Raw genomic sequence first — 16,708 nt, 5'->3', positions numbered from 1 at the left:
GGCTCCGTCCTGTGGGGTTTTTCTGCATCCTTTGCAATTCTCTGTACTGTCTGGACTTAGTAGGAAATGATCAAATTGTTCTGCTAGCCAGTTGGGATCTTCTCTTAAGGGCCTCATTTCCTTCTTAAAGGACTTCTGTGGCACCCAGGGGTGCATTCACATATTCCCAGAGCCCAGGGAAGTTCTTTTAAAGGATACAATTTAGGACTTGGGGTTTGGGGCTTTGGGAAGAAGATCATTTTGGCTATCCCTTTGAACTTGCTCTAATTCCTTGCTTAGTGAATGAAGCAAAAGGCCCTTGTGGGGTCAATTGAATGAAGTCCCCCTGTGTCCTCAGGGTCCCTGGAGGGGCTGCTAGAATTAAGTCCTCCCCTTCCCTTTCAAATCTAGAGGCCAAGGCTTCAGGAGGAAGGAGAAGCAGGACGTAACAATGGGTCCCATGGCTAGTCCCCTCCTCTACACCATTTTCACTTTGATTCTTACTCAGTCCCGCACACTCGGCCTCCTCGGGATGAACAGATTCTTGACTGTTGGTGATTCTTGTTACTCCAAATTTAGTTTGGCGCCCACCCCGTCTTCAAGGCAGCCACACTTAGGCCAAAGAGAGCCTCCACCAACACTGTTGCTAGTCCAGACAAAAGGACAATACCTTAGCAGCTTTTTCTGGCTTTTTCCTTTATATTCTGACATTTTGTTCCAATTCTTTGTCTCCCAAGGGACTTTCTGCTGGTATTTTCTGATCTTTTTTCCCCTTCATTTTTCTCTGGGAGGGATGGCTGGGACCCATTGAATTCGGATGGAATCTAAATTCCAAAATGCCCAAGCATTGTAGCCACTTAAGCGCAGTCACCCACGAAGGCTGATGCCGTCCTGTCCAGACGCCCCTTCAGAGTCTGTAACTGGACTCAAGGGGCCCACAGGGGGCTTACCACTATAAATACTCCCTAAAATAAATACCCCTCCCCCACTGACCAGCATCCTCACTAGCCGAGGGGCTCCCATTCTAAACTACCCAAGAAACGGAACCTGCCAATAAGTGCACAGCTGCCCGAGTCTGACTGCAGTAGGGAAAAAATGAAGTCATGGGAGGAGAGCGGAAACGGGACTCAGGGAGGCCGTGGAGTCAATGCTCAAGGACCTTTCGGGCCTACTCCCACCCCAGGAGAGGAAGCCTTGCTGGATTTCCACAACTGTCTGGAGATCTCACTTCATCTCGATCAAGAGGAAATGGGAGAGGAAGAAAGCGAGAAGAGGGGGGAAATGAAGGGACAAAATAAACGGGGAGAAGAAAAGGGAGAAAGAAAGGCAGGGGGAGCAGAAAGGAAGGAGGGGAGGGGCGGTCCCCGCCGGATTGGGGAGCCATTTCACAGACTACACAACTGAGGCAAGGAGAGAGAGGAGAAGCCAGAGTAGGGCGGGGGCGGGGGTCCCAGGAGCCTCACCTTGTCTCGGACCCAGGACCAGGTCTGCAGAACCCGTAGGACAGAGACGAGAGTGGGCTCCAGGCGTCTCCCGGAGAGAGGATCTAGACTAGAGCAACTTCCCCGAGAGCACAGTCGCTCACAGAGTCTGGGGTGTCCCCATTGGCTGGCTGTCGGAGGCGTGGCCTTCTCAGGCCACGTCGCCTCTCTGTTCGCTGCAGGTGAGGAAAAGGGAATTCGCCCCTTTCACACGCCCCTGGAACCTTGAGCCAATCAGAGACGCCGCTGCAGCCTTTGTCCCGCCCCCAGGATCCCCTCTAGCGCCCACCTTTTCACTGCTAGCAGTTCTTCAGGGAAGTCTAGCTCACACGGTTTGCACTGGGTTCTCGGGGTGGCCGGAGGCTGAGTCACGAGGGGAGGGGGAGGGGGAGGGGAGTGCGGGGGCGGAGCCACAAGCCAGGCCCCCAGGAATTTTCTGTAACCGGCAGTTAAGGGATACAAATGTGTCCTGTAGCGTCAGTAGCACGGACACATAATGACTGTGATAGATAATATCGCTTTGATACATAATAGCCCCATTGATACATAATAGCCCCATTGATACATAATAGCCCCATTGATACATAATAGCCCCATTGGCCCGATAGTTCATTGATACATAGTCTATTGGGGAGTATTTGGTCTTAAGGGGAGGGTGGACTGGATCCCAACGGCCTGGTCACTGCCAGAAGCTCCTGACCTTGGGAGTCTGCTAAAGACACCAAGAGTCCTGCCTCTGTGAGCCCCTTGTACCAGGGGAGGCTTCTATCACTAAGGCCTCTGTTATGTTACAGACGTTACTTACTTTCTTAGTATTTTCCCCAATTGCATTTTTAATATTCATTTCTAAAACATGGGGGTTGTCAAGGGTCACTTTTCTTCCCTTATCCCCCCATCCCCCCTGGAGATCATAAGCAATAGGTTATATATGTACTCTCATACATATAATACATAATTCCATATTAGTCACGTAAAAGAAACAGATCAAAAGCAAAAAAAAAAAAAAAAAGGCACAAAGAAAGTAAAACATACTATACTTCAGTTTTAATGAGAAAAAAGATCAAATTTTCTCTGGAAATATAACATTTTTCATCATGAATCCTTTGACATTGTCTTGGATTACTGTATAGCAGAAAACAGCTAATTTATTCACAGTACTCCATCATACAGTATTATTGTTACTGTTTCCAGTGTTCTGGTTTTGCTCACATCACATTCAGTTCTTTTTTTTTTTTTTACATTCAGTTCTTGTAAGTCTCTCTAGGTTTTTCTGGAACCTGCATGCTCATCATTTGTTAAACTACAAATAGTATTCCTTTACATCTACAAGTTGGTAAGTTGTTTCCTAATTGATGGGCATCCTCTCAATTTCCAATTCGTGGCCACCATTAAAAAAAACCCAAAAAACAAAACCTGATGTGTGTATGTATGGCTGTATGAATAGATCCTCTCCCTTTTTGGTTTTTTAAATCACTCTGGGAGACAGATCAGCAGGTATTGCAGGAAGGATATGCACAGTTTTATAATTCTTTGGGCATAGTTCAAAATTGCTTTCCTGAATAGTTGGATTGACTAACAACTCCACCTACAATGCATTAGTGCCCCAATTTTCCTACATTCCCTGAAAATTTGTTTCCTTTTTAAAAAAAGTTTAATAGTTTATTCTCTCACAATTACACATAAACAATTTTAACTTTTTGTTGATAAGTTTTTTTGAATTTGAGTTTCAAATTCTCTCTTCCATTTCCTCCCTCTTCTCCCCCATTCCTTAGAGAAGGTAAGTAATTTGATAGAGGATTTATATGTGCCATCCTGCAAAACATATTTCCTGTCATGTTGTGAAAGAAAACTGCCAAGAAAAAGAAAAAGTATGCTTCAGTCTCCATTCAGACTCCATCACTTCCTTCACTGGATATGAATAGCATTTTTCATCATGAGTCCTTCAGAATTGTCTTGGATCATTCACTATTGACCATTTATTTACACTGTTGTACTGGTTCAGCTAATTTCACTTCTCATCAGTTCATGTCTTTTCAATTTTTTCTGATAGCATCCTATTCCTCACTTCTTTTTTCATAAAAGTATTTCATCATAATGAAATACAACAATTTATTCAGCCATTCTCCAATGAATGGGCATCCTCTCAGTTTCATAGTATAAACAAATTAGAAGAACATAGAATTTTGATGTTCTGTTTGAACTCCTTTAAAGGTGTGAACCAAGTAGATTACCTTGTCTCAACTTCTGGCCCATAACATCTATATGTATCCTAACAAGAATAATTTGCCCCTTTGTGACCAAATAAGAACATTATTGATCATAAAATAGGTAATTTTGATTATATTAAAAAGTTTTTGTACAAACAAAACTAATGCAGACTGTACTATTCTTCTCTAAAATATAATGTTCTCTGGGAGCAGGTTTCTTGGGGGGCTTCTGGGAGCAGCCTTAGTTTCAGTTCTGAGTAATCACCTTAAATACAGCCAGGAGTTAAAATCCAGATCCTCTATTGTTTCCTTCAAAAAAGCCTGGTTAGCTTTCTTAGAGGCCTATCTCTCCCCTTTGTTTCCAAGAGCTGTTGCAGCTAGTCATTTATCTCTTCCAGCTTCTGCCTCTAGCACCCTCTGAATGTCTCCAGGCAGCAAGGGGTGGAAAATGGAATAACTTCTGAATGTCCAGGACTGAATCATGGTTAAGGCTCCTAGCTTATATATGCTCTCTTAAAGGTGTGAATCTTGTAGAACTCTAATAAATACTAAGTACATTAGTGAACTAGAGACCGGTTAAGTACCATGCTAAATTAGATAACTGACTTGTAAGATTCTTTGTAAGAATCCTAACATCTTGAGCTTTCTTTTAATTTTAGAATATAGATGGTCATGACCTCCCTGACTTCTCAAGGAGGTGAGAATCCTAAAAAAAGAGGTGATCACGCCTCCCCTTACTGCTCAAAAAAAGAGTAAAAACAGCATAAAAAGGAAGTGATCATGCCCTCCCTGACATCTCAGGAAAGGAGATGAAAACACCAAAGGATTCTGAAGGGGCTCACTCTTGATCAAATTTACCAAAGGTTTATCTATTTTATTGGCTTTTTCATAAAACCAACTCTTCGTTTTATTTATTAATTCAATAGTTTTTTTACTTTCAATTTTATTGATTTCTCCTTTTAATTTTTGTATTTCGAGTTTAATTTTTGGTTGGGGGTTTATAATTTGGTCTTTTTCTAGCCTTTTAAGTTGTAAGCCCAATTCGTTAATCTTCTCTTTCTCAAGGGGGCTCACTCTTAAAACAGGTATACATAAATCCATCAATATGGGAAGTATTAAATGTAATTACATAAATTACATAAGCACATAATAACATAACACAGACTAGTAGTGACCAATAACATGAATCAACATGAAGAATTATACATGTCCACAAGTCCTAGAATTGTCCAAAACCAATCTATTGTCTATTAGTTCATATGCCAGGAATCCAAAAATCCCTGCAAGTTTTGAAGTCCTGCAATAGTCTCATCTTGTGTTAGGGAATCCAATGATTCCTGCTGTTTTTCAAATCCTGCAACAGTCTCATTATCAGCCATGCTCTTTCAGTGTCAAATGTTTCTTAGATCTTCTTTGTTTTGATGTTTTTCTTCTTTTCTGTCTCTTCCAGGCAGTTAACCTGTGTAGTCCCTTCTATTTACAACTTTCTAAGTCTCTCCTCATCATCTGGCAATTACAGAGCTGTTTGCACTGGACACTGCCCTGTTGATTTAAAAAGCCTGTATTCTCCCCAATTGTAATCCCTTTCTGCTATCTGATTGCTTTTTGGCTGACTGATCATGTAATTACTTTCTGCCATGTGATTGCTATTTTGCTGATTGATCACATCAGAGTCCTGACCTCCTATAGACTCTCTGGGTATAAACTAGCTCCCATCATGCCCTATCTATCTTTTGTATGACATCTTGGAGCTGGGCCCCACCTCTCATTTCCTGTTAGGCCCATTCTCACCTAACTAATGCTAATTGGTCCTTATTTCTAGGCCTATTAGAGCCTCTGGTAAATATAATATCAATCTTACCTCTGTTTTGAGGTCCCCAGAATCCTCTGGCTGCTATCTCATGGGGAAGCAGTTTTTAAGAACAACAGAGTACCCGAAAGTTTTGGCGAACAAGCTTAGACTTTATTCATGTGGTTCACATCTACTCTATGACCTACTGCCTATCTCAGTAGTGCTCCTCCAGGCCAAGCTCTAGATGGTAAGAGAGAGAGAGAGAGAGAGAGAGTTCTTCTTGCCCAGAACTTATATAGGGTCTATGAGTTCACAGACACAAGCCAATCAATGATGAAGGTTACATCCTGAACTTGACTGAGATTTCAGAGTGAGATTTAGGTTCCTACCATGGCTGGAGGTCCCACCCATGAAAGAAGTCCCTAAGTACTCAACTCCAATTACTTCCAGGGATCTGAGACCATTGGCCTACTTACATATCAATTACACTTGCCAGACCTTTCTAGGATCCTTACAATTTCCCTGGGTCAGTCTACATTCTAAGGCCCAATGGAAGCTCTCTTGGCATTTTGGACATAGGATTTTTGGTCTTCTCTCAGCCTGTCTTCTCTCTCAGATTTCCAACTTTTCCACACTGAAAGCATTGATGAATCTCTCTAGAAGGCCCTCTCCAAGAGGGACCTGTCTTCCCATGTTCATCATAGTCTGGGTATAATAAGCATTTGTGGCACAGGATCTTTTGATCTCCTCTAAAGGAGCATCTTTGTGTAGTTCCCATATAATTCTTCTGCAAAACTCATTGGCATTTTCCTTAGCCAGATGTCTGGTCATTATTTCTGTAGCTGCATTTTCTGCTATAGTTCTTGTGACAGATGCTTCTTTCAGCCTTTATTTTTATACTATGATCATATACTCCTCTTTAGGTCAACATAGTATTCAGCCATGTGTCTGACTTATTGCCCTTTATGTTACTACATTTGACATTTAATGTTTGAGTAGTTAATTATTGATTACATTACTCAAAGCCAATAATGAAAGGTAAATGTTATACAAGATTAAATGTCGGTGAATTTTGTTAGTTTACTTATGTTTTCTTTGTCAATTCTATGGATTGTTTGATTCCTCTACTTCGCTGACTTGAAACATATACATAGGCATTTAGTGCAAATCCTAGTTATACTTTAATCATCTTTTGGTTCAGAGCTATACTGATCTTTTCTAAGTTGGTAAACACCATTGTTTCTTGGACCTTTGGATTCTCTCACAATGACAATGCTTTCCAAGGTGTTCTCTCCTTTATTATCATTTGTCTCAGTGAGAGATTGGTTTTATTAGGACAGAATATGCATGTGGAATCATTTCTAATTAACTTGCCCAAATTCTCCTTGTCACCAGATCTTTTAGATAATGTTTTAGTACTGTAATCAAGAAAATTATAAATAATATAGGAAACAGTAGTCCACTAATGAGAATCACAGAAGGAAATGTTGTTCCTGCATGAGGGCTGTGCACATTTGATCTCAGTGCTGGGCATTGCCAATCAGCTCAGAGATTGTGGCTCCCAACAGAGTTCCACCTTTGGTGTCCACCTGGTCTACCCAAGTCTCACCTGCGGCTCCAAGAAGTTATAACATGCATAGTGGGCACCCCCAGGAACCAGTTTTGGCAGATGAGCCAAACCCGTTTGAGGGTAACCAAAGGGTCTCAAACCCTATGGGGAGTTAGGGGGTTATGTACTCCAGGCCTGAGAGACTGCTAGTAATGTGGTCAAGCTCAGATTGACTTTTGTTGACAGAAGAAATAGAGAACCCCAGCAGGACTTTGAGAGGGGCTGGAATAAGATGGCATGACTCAGCTAGAATGAGCCCAGAGGGGTTTATCTTTCAGCTAGCAGAAGAGATGCCCCTTTGCACAGAGAAGGGAATATTACAAATTCATGTGAAAATGATGCAGCATTAAAATTGGTTTTCTTCAATGAAAGAGATAAACTCCAAATGAATTCCACTAATCACACCATGATGTTTCTCGTTGACAAGAGAAATTGTTCTATTATATTTTGGAGGAGAGAAATATGAATCCTATAACAGGGATACACACTTCAAATATTTTAATTTGTTCTCCTCCCATAAAATCAGCTACTGTGTTGTAGCACATTGTAACTGATATTCTTGGCTATTTTTTTTTTTATTAATAAAAATCTTTTAGGGTGGTTTCTCTCTGGAGAACAATCCATTGAGCTTTCTCTAAAGACTGGGCCTGATCTCAAGCTCCTGCAGGCCACAAGAGGAAGTCTTTTCAGAGAGGGGGAGGGCCATGGAGGAGGACAGTAATTAATATCATTCTTATTTCACCCATTCATCATATCATTTTTATTTCAGAAAATGCCTCAAAGTTTTTCTCAACATTCTTACCTTTTGCTTAATCTCTCTCTGTGTATAAATTTAGTAGAATATAAACTAACATGACATAAAATAAATATAAGATTTTAATATAAAATAACACCACAAAGCAAACTTAGAAAGAAAGAAATAATTTAATGTCAGGATAAAGAAGTTCTTCACCTAAAACAACCTTGGAGGCATTTAGGAAAAGCCTAGCTCCCAAGTTAATGGAGATTTAAAATATATATATATTTTTGTTGTTGTTGCATTTTTTCTGATTACACACATACATTATTTTTAAAGTACACGTTTCTTTATGAATCATGTTGAGAGAGAGAAATCAGAAGAAAAGGAAAAAACCATGAGAGAGAAAAAAGGTGAACATGTCTTTTGTTGTTTTACATTCTTTTTCCATACTTCTCTCTCTGGGTACAGAAAGTGTTTTCTATCCAAACTGTATTGGGATTGTCTTGGATCACTGAATTGCTTTGGTTCTTCATTTAAAAGAACCAAATCTTTCATAGATGATCAGGGCAGGATCTTGCTATTAATGTGTACACTGTATTCATGGTTGCATTAGTTTTGCTCACCATCAGTTCGTTGTAAATCTTTCCAAACCTTTATAAAATCAGCTTATTTGTCATTTTTATTAGAATAATAATATTCCATTACTTTCAAGTAACATAACTTATTCAGCCAATCCCCAGTCAATGGGCATCTACTCACTTTCCAATTCCTTGCCACCACAAAAAGAGCTGCTACAACCCAGGTTAGCACTTTGAACTGATTGAAGTACAAATACTTATGGGGCAGAGGCTAAGAACTGACAAAAGATAAGCCTTGAGGAGCAGCTTTGTAGGGCTCAGTTTCTACTTCAGGAAGGGTTGCCTGAAGGACAAAGTTGGCTTTGGAAAGATGACCATGGGAAGATGGCAGGACCCTCTAGTTGAATTCCTCATCAAGGTGAGATGACCACGTCCGATCCCTGACTGTGGCTATGTTGGGAAGGAAGGGAGATTTCATGCTGGGTGATATGGTCAAAGAGAAAGCTGCTGGTTGTGGTCACTCTCTGAATCCCTGATCGGATTGCCAGGTAGAGGGGTGAGCTGAAGCTTGAAGCCTCAAGACACTGGAGGGAGCAATGGCATTGGCAAGGGCTCATGGGTTTGTGGCTCAGGAGATGAGAACAGCAGCACAATTAGACCTGAGATATCTCCAACACCTTGAGACTAAAGGCCAACTAAGTCCACAAATAGGAAATGTGCTGCTGCTGCAGCTGTAGATAATGAAAAAGAGTAAGAATCCACCCATAGATTACTTCAATGTTATGCAGAAGATCTGGATTCAAATTCAGAAGAAGATGGTGAAATTAAAATAGTTACTTTGATGCATTCTGCAAAGATGGCAGATTCTCCAAGGACAGTTAGGAAATTACCACAAAATGAATTTAGAGAAGCAAAGATAAAGGGTTTAAGCAGTTGCCTTCCAAAGAACAAAACAAGAGGATCCCAGAAAAGGGAGGAATTGTAAAGGCTGAGACCTAGCCAGAGTGAAGGATAGTCACCTCTAGACTGATTCCTTCCCCAGGTCTCCAAACACAACAAATCAAGCCCTGGGCAGTTTTGTCTGGAGGCAGACTAAATCTCCAGAAATCTCCTCTGAACTTTCTCCTCACTCTAAGCTTCAAGGAAATTTCACTTCCGAAACTTTCACTGTGGAATGTGCAACCTGTGAAAATGCCAGACATCAGACCAGCTGTTCTGGCTCTCACAGAGGCCATGAAAAGCCAGAGAAAGACACACACTGGCGTTCTTCCAAAGTGAAGTAGTGACAAGAATAATGTAGAGAGCTTTATGATCACTAATTGTACCCTTTCTAACCACTGTAACGTGCTCTCCTGGCAGTTACAATTACTAGTCTGTCCTAGACCCACCAGAGTACCTTTGACCACTGTCCTTTGCAGTGTGAGCTCTACCCGGCTCGCCTCCTCTGAGGCCTTCTAAGGTCTCTGGCCACAATCTCTTGAATCTATAGCTTAGTAACCGGTAGCGCACTCAAGAACAACCACGTGTAATCTTAAAAGCCTTTATTATACCTACTCATATAATGCCCTAACTGATGCCCTGACTTGTTGGTTCCCAAGTGAACACCTGGTCAGAAGACCCATGTGTTCACTACCAAAACCCTTACCTCTTTTGGCTACCCATCTTGGCTTGGCCACCCAGGCTAGGAGCCAGGGTGAACAGCAGGAGGTTAAAGAGGGCGGTTGCTGCCTGCAGTGGGTTTACATAGGGCCTGTGAGGTCACACACACAGCCAATCAGTGAGAGAGTCACCCATTACGAAACTATCTCAATATGGCCAGGATCCCGCCCAAGGGCAGTCCTAATATCCACAGAAATTACTTCTGGGCCTCAATCTCCCGATGCACTGTGGCACCCATTTAAAGGGCCCTTACAAACCACAATGTGGCTAAGGAAACACAAGTGAAAAGAGAAAGTAGATAAACTAGTCAGTGTATGAAGGTACTAAGGGAAAGTTGGGTTCAAGGAGAAACATTAGCATTTTGAAACAAACTGTCTCCCCTCCTATCTGGACAGGGACTTATCATTCCTGCACATACTGTTCTCATAACATCTCAATGCTCCTGAAGCTTCCCAGCCTCTTCTGGTCAAAGAGCAGACTGAAGAGGGGGTTTGGGCCAGGTCAGAATGACACCAATTCCTGCAAACTGAGTGCAGATTGAGCAGGCCAGAATGCCTGGGAAAGTACAGCTTGGAAGCAAGCTATGAACAGGCTAGGCAGATGTGATGACATCACCAAGGCAGGTATGATTACCTGGAAGATCACAAGTTTTGAATCTTATGTGGCAAAGTCCTCATACTGATTCCATTCCAGAAGAGATCTACAAGGCAAAGGATCCACGGCTCACATAAAAGCTAACTGAAATCTTCTAGGTTATATGGCAAGAGGTTATCCCCCTGGAGATCAAGAATGCATCAAAAATAATATGCAATTTTGCATATTGCAAATTATAGGCAAAAAGTATATATTTCTGTAAAGGAAAAGGAAATAGGTTTTTCTGTGATAATCACAGCAGTCTCTCCCTTAGATACTATCAGCAAAAGTATGCCAGTCAATCTTCCTTAATGGGCTGATTCTTCACCTGGAACATAGTCATCTCCCTGAGAGACAGTGTGCATTCAGAAAGGACTGAGGAAAGCCCATGTGGGATTTACTGCCCGACAATTCCAGGAGAAATGACAGAAGCAGAACAAAGATCTGTATGCGATATTCTTTGATCCGATCGAGGCTTTTGATACAGTTGGTCATGGAGGCTTGTAGAAAATGATGAAATGTGGTTGCCCGGAGAAGTCCAGCAGTATTGTATGCCAGTTTCATGCCAGCATGCTCCCAAGGGTCTGGATGATGGATGATGCTCTCCTGCTTCCATAGTCACCAGTGGAGTCTAACCGGTCTGTGTGCTTCCTCCCGTGCTTTTTAGCTTGATGCTGTCAGTGATGATGTCAGACGTTTTCAGCAAGGATGAAAATGACCATGCAGACACCAAATTATCTCCCTAAATTGGAGGAAAAGTTGGCGTGTGACTTTTTGTTTGCAGGTGATTTTGCACTCAGTGCAGCCTCTGAAGCTGACCTACACAGAGTGGGGATTGATTCTCTGCCCTTGTGAAAAGAGGGAGGCTCTCCACCAATCCCCTTGTGAAAAGAGGGAGGCTCTCCACCAGTCAGCACTGCACTATCTAAATGAGGAACCACTGGTCATAGACAGCAAAGGGAGAAATGTGGAATGCTGGGAATACATTCATTTACCATGGAAGTCTGTTTTTCAACGTTGTGCACAGGGATGGAGCTGTTGACATACAGACTGCAGAGCCAACTCAATGTTTTCAGATTCTGAAGGAAAGCATGGGAGAGTTTGCCTGTCACACTGACGGTCACACAGCTGCTGTGCTGACCTCATTGGTACAGGCTTAGGAAACCCGGACAGTCCACCAGTGCCACACCAGGAGACGAATCACTTCCGTCTGAATTAGGAAGATTCTGAAGATCATCTGGCCAAAGGGGGCAGCTAGGTGGTGCAGTGGATAGAGCACCGGCCCTGAATTCAGGAGGACCAGAGTTCAAATGTGGTCTCACTTACATCAACTGATGCTGAGTGAAACGAGCAGAACTAGGAGATCACTATACACTTCAACTGTATGAGGATGTATTCTGATGGAAGTGGATATCTTCACCATCGAGAAGAGCTAATCCAATTCCAATTGATCAATGATGGACAGAATCAGCTACATCCAGAAAAGGAACACTGGGAAATGAGTGTAAACTGTGAGCATTTTTTTTTGTTTGTTTGTTTGTTTTTCTCCCCAGGTTATTTTTACCTTCCGAATACAATTCTTCCTTTGTAACAACAACAACAAAATTCGGATCTGCACATATAATTGTACCTAGGATATACTACAAGATATTTAATATGTATGGGAAGGCCTGCCATCTAGGGGAGGGGATGGAGGGAAGGAGGGGAAAAATTCGGAACAGGAGTACAAGGGATAATGTAAAAAAATTACCTAAGTATATGTACTGTCAAAAAAAAAAAAGTTATAATTATAAAATTAATTAAAAAAAAAAAAAGGGTACACTAACAAGCTAGAGTCTATCCATAGCCAGCATGGGACCTGGAGATCATGTCATTTGGGAATCCAGTGTGAAAGAATTAGGGAAGTTTAATCCAAAGAAGAGAAAATTTAGGCAGTAAGTATTTCAAGTATTCAAAGCAACTTGGGTTCAAATTCTCACTCAAATACTTATTTACTTGAAACTGTGGAGAAGTCTTTTTCCTTCTGTGATTCAGTTCCTTCATTATTAAGTTAAAAATAAAAGCAATATTTTCTCCAAAAGAAAAAAAAAAGATAAAAAAAAAAATCTGGTCTTAGACAGTTAACACTTCCTAGCTATGTGACGATAGCAAGTCATTTAACCCCAACCTCAGAGGAAAAAAAAGATCACCTGACCAAATAAGGGACTGGATACCTGAGATCTTTCCTCAAGCTGAACTACCAAGCGTTTGCAGAGCGCACCGTTCGAATGCCAGGCAGAGGTTTGTTCAAAAGAATATTTGTGGAGAACTCCCGAGTGCTCACACAGAGGGCCGAAGAAAGGATGCGATACTCTCAAGGTGTCTCTGAAGAATTCTGATATCCATTGTGAGATATGGAAGATATACCAACCCAGAGCTGTCTCACCTGGCCTGCCCACAGCAAAGAAGGCACTGTGCTCTCTGAGCAAAGCAGAATCGCAGTAACTTAAAAGAAATGGGACATGCTCAAATTTGTGCCCAACCAGTGAGAAAACATTCTGAGCTCCTATCAGTCTGATCAGACACAGTGTACACTGACCCATCATTTTAGTCCTTTACCAGTACAAAGGACAACAAGGGACACTGCTTGAGGATCAGGATTGTCTTTCCCCTTTTGTTGTATGCTCAGGCCTTATCACATGGTATGTTCTCACATATACGTTGATTTTCCTCCACAACACAATAAATCATAAGGACAAGCAGAAACCAGGAGGAATACAGAGAGGCTTGGAGAGACTTGCATCAATTGATGCTGAGTGAAATGAGCAGAACTAGGGGATCATTATACACTTCAACAACAATACTGTATGAGGATGTATTCTGACGGAAGTGGATATCTTCAACACAGAGAAGAGCTAATCCAATTCCAATTGATCAATGATGGACAGAATCAGCTACACCCAGAAAAGGAACACTAGGAAATGAGGGTAAACTGTGAGCATTTCTTGTTTTTTTTTCTCCAGGTTATTTTTATCTTCAGAATCCAATTCTTCATTTGCAACAACAACAACAAAATTCGGTTCTGCACATTTATATTGTACCTAGGATATACTATAACATATTTAATATGTATGGGAATGCCTGCCATCTAGGGGAGGGGGTGGAGGGAAGGAGGGGAAAAATTCGGAACAGAAGGGAGTCCAAGGGATAATGTTGTAAAAAATTGCCTATGCATATGTACTGTCAAAAAATGTTATAATTATAAAATTAATTAAAAAATTTTAAAAAAGAAAGACAAGCAGAAACCAAACAATATCCAAATGCGTCTGCGTGCCTGTAACACAGCATCTGAGGTATCCCACCTTCTTTGTTCAATGCAGGTTTATTGCCTGTATTCGAAATCCAGCTATTTTGTCCCCTGTCATTAATATATTTGTTACAATCAATATTCTCCACTTTGTTAACTGACTCTCCTGTCAGTTCATATGAGTTGTCTTACTTCTGAGTTTCTTATTTTCAATTTCTTCTTGTAAAATATGACTTAGTTACATGCAAATAGCATCAGTAGTTCCACCCTTTTCAAAATAATTGAATAGTAAGTAGTTTGGGAAGGAGGGCACTAGCAGTAAATGTGATCATCAGAGGCTTCAGGTAGAACTGGGTATTAGAAATGCCTAGATATTATTTAATACATATTTTAATAACTGAATTTCAACCTAATTAGTTTCATTTATAATCTTACCTATGTGGTTTTAAGTACTTAAATCTATTACTCTTCAAGAAGGGGCCCATAGAGTAGGAGGCTTAAGGTACCCCCCAAACTGACCCTTGTGGAGAGGGAAAGACCAGAAGTGTCACATGTTGTACATTTGGAGGAGGATTTATCAAGGGATTTGTTCATTGTGCAGATGTTTTCCCTCCTTTTCTAAAAAAACCAAAAGTATTATTTATTTTGTGGCACTACTGCAGGGGAGTTGTTGGTTTGGAGCCAGACTAAGGGCACTCAAACAAGATTCTTTTAGTCAAAGCTTTAATTCGCCAAAGTGGGTGAGCCAAATAGCAAAGAGAGTCAAGGGGAACAGGGCAAAATTTTGGCTCTAAGCCATGTTAGCAACACTAAGGGTGCTGAGACAGAATCTTTTTCAGAAAGCCACAGGATATGATTAAAAAAAAAAAAAAAAAAAAAAAAGTCAGTTAAAACAGAAACTTGGTTACCTGAGTTCAAGCAACAGTTTACTGGGCAGGTGTTCCTTTTATGAGCCCAGCAAGTATAAATGCAATAATGTTAATGATTTTAGAAAAATGTTTATGCTGGTAATTTTCATAGACTAGGCAGAACTTTCTTAAGCTAGTGGTTAGCATGTCCCCTCCTCCAGTCCCTGGAAAATGGAAAGTTTGCTCATAAGAAAAATACAGCAATAAAAGTTTGTTTATGAAAAAATATGTAATAGAGATACACACAGCAGAGGGTCCGTACCCATGCAAAAGTGAACTGAACTCTCCCAGGTTATATGGCAGGAGGAGGATCTCCCCAGGAGTTCGAGGATGCCTCCATTGTCCATCTCTAGTGAGGAAAAGGAAAGAGGTTGTTTGGGGGATTTTTCTCTTAGTGTTGCTGCCAAGGCTCTTGCCTGAGACCTCTTTAATCAGCTGATCCTTCACCTGGGAGATGGTCATGTATGCCCCTGACAGCCAGGGTGGCTTCAAATAGGGCTGAGGAGTCGCCCATATGGCTTCGGCTGCCTGACAACTCCAGGAGAAACACCGCGAGCAGGACAGAAGTCTGGTGACAATGTCCATCAACCTGACCCAGGATCTTCATTCTGACAATTTATGAGGCCTTATGGAAGATAATGACAAATTGGGTTGCCTGGAGAAATGCTTTATGGGGGTCCCAGATGGGATGATTGAGTTCCCCAGTCACCAATGGAGTAAAGCTGTACTTCTAACATTTTCAGCTATATCAGAAGCCTTCAACAAGGACAAAAATGGCATCAATTCAGCTACAGCACTGATGATAAACTGACTTCAATGACTCGAAAAGGCTTCAAGCCAAAATTAACATGGGGGGAGAGTTGAGGTGAGACTTTTTGTTCACAGGTGGTCGGGCTCTCAATGCAGGTACTGAGGCCAGAACCAATTATGGATTGAGTCTCTGGTGCTAATTTTGGCCTGACAATTCCAAGAGAACAGGTTTCCCAGCAGCCAGCAGCACATCCCTGACTTGTGTAAAGTCCGGAATAGCTCTCTGGAGGACCTCGGGACCAACTCAAGTCCTTGATCTTAGAAGAGGAGGGAAGAGGCAGGACTCACATGGATGGTCCAACATGGAGTCATCTACACCGAATTCTCTCAGCCTTACATACTCTACTACAACTACAGCACATTGAACTCATGGGACTTCATAAACAACTTGCTATCGTGTATAGATGTCTCTTTACCACTTGGTATCACTCTACTTTATTTACAAAACAGGTTGTCATTTCCCCTGACTTCTGAGGAAGGCCAAGAGCCCTTAGGGGAAAGGGGGAGCCAAATCAGACACTATCAGCAGGATTCCTTTTACTGGAATAAAGTGTCTTACCTCACCCAGGGTTGTGTCTGTGCTCCTCTACAGATGTGAAACTATCCGTTACAACAAATGAAGAAATGTTACAAGCGTGAGAACATGAAGGCCACAAGTCTTCTAGGCCATGGGCCTGCTATCAACTTGCCACTTCACAATCACTCCTGTCTGAAGCCCAGAATTATGATGCAAAGAAAATAATGGATTTGGGCCAATATAACCACCTGTGTCAGCCCGAGTCCCTGCTGTCGCTTGCTGATGACACAGGGATATACATGTGGCCCCAGATTAGGTGGTAAATCATTCAAGCAGGTAAAATGAGTCTCTTAAGAAACTCCAATATTCTTTAGTCCCATGAGCTCAGCTTGGAACATGGAAGGAGACTGCAAACGTTTTTTCCTCCTACTTTTGGCTCTCCCCTTGGACTCCGGGGCAAAGCTGGAAATGCCTCAGGCAGAGAAGTCCCAGAGCTTCTCCCTGGCTGAG

General features: G+C 41.7%; 1 protein-coding gene across 1 annotated transcript in view; it reads right to left on the bottom strand.

Annotated features, from left to right (window-relative positions):
• Positions 1 to 15,478, bottom strand: part of LOC141541743 (zinc finger protein 28 homolog) — a 40,839-nt gene extending 25,361 nt beyond the window's left edge. Inside the window, exons 1-2 of the mRNA XM_074266542.1 lie at positions 15,319 to 15,478; positions 1,443 to 1,636 (exon numbers count right to left, since the gene is read on the bottom strand). Coding sequence (XP_074122643.1) covers positions 1,443 to 1,636; positions 15,319 to 15,478 — 354 coding nt within the window. The remainder of the gene's footprint in view (positions 1 to 1,442; positions 1,637 to 15,318) is intronic.
• Between the last annotated feature and the right edge of the window lie 1,230 nt (positions 15,479 to 16,708).

Source organism: Sminthopsis crassicaudata, chromosome 1 (assembly GCF_048593235.1).
Source record: "Sminthopsis crassicaudata isolate SCR6 chromosome 1, ASM4859323v1, whole genome shotgun sequence".
Lineage (NCBI taxonomy): Eukaryota > Metazoa > Chordata > Mammalia > Dasyuromorphia > Dasyuridae > Sminthopsis > Sminthopsis crassicaudata.
The sequence above is the reverse complement of the archived record's forward strand: the minus strand, read 5'-3'. Positions and strand labels throughout refer to the sequence as shown.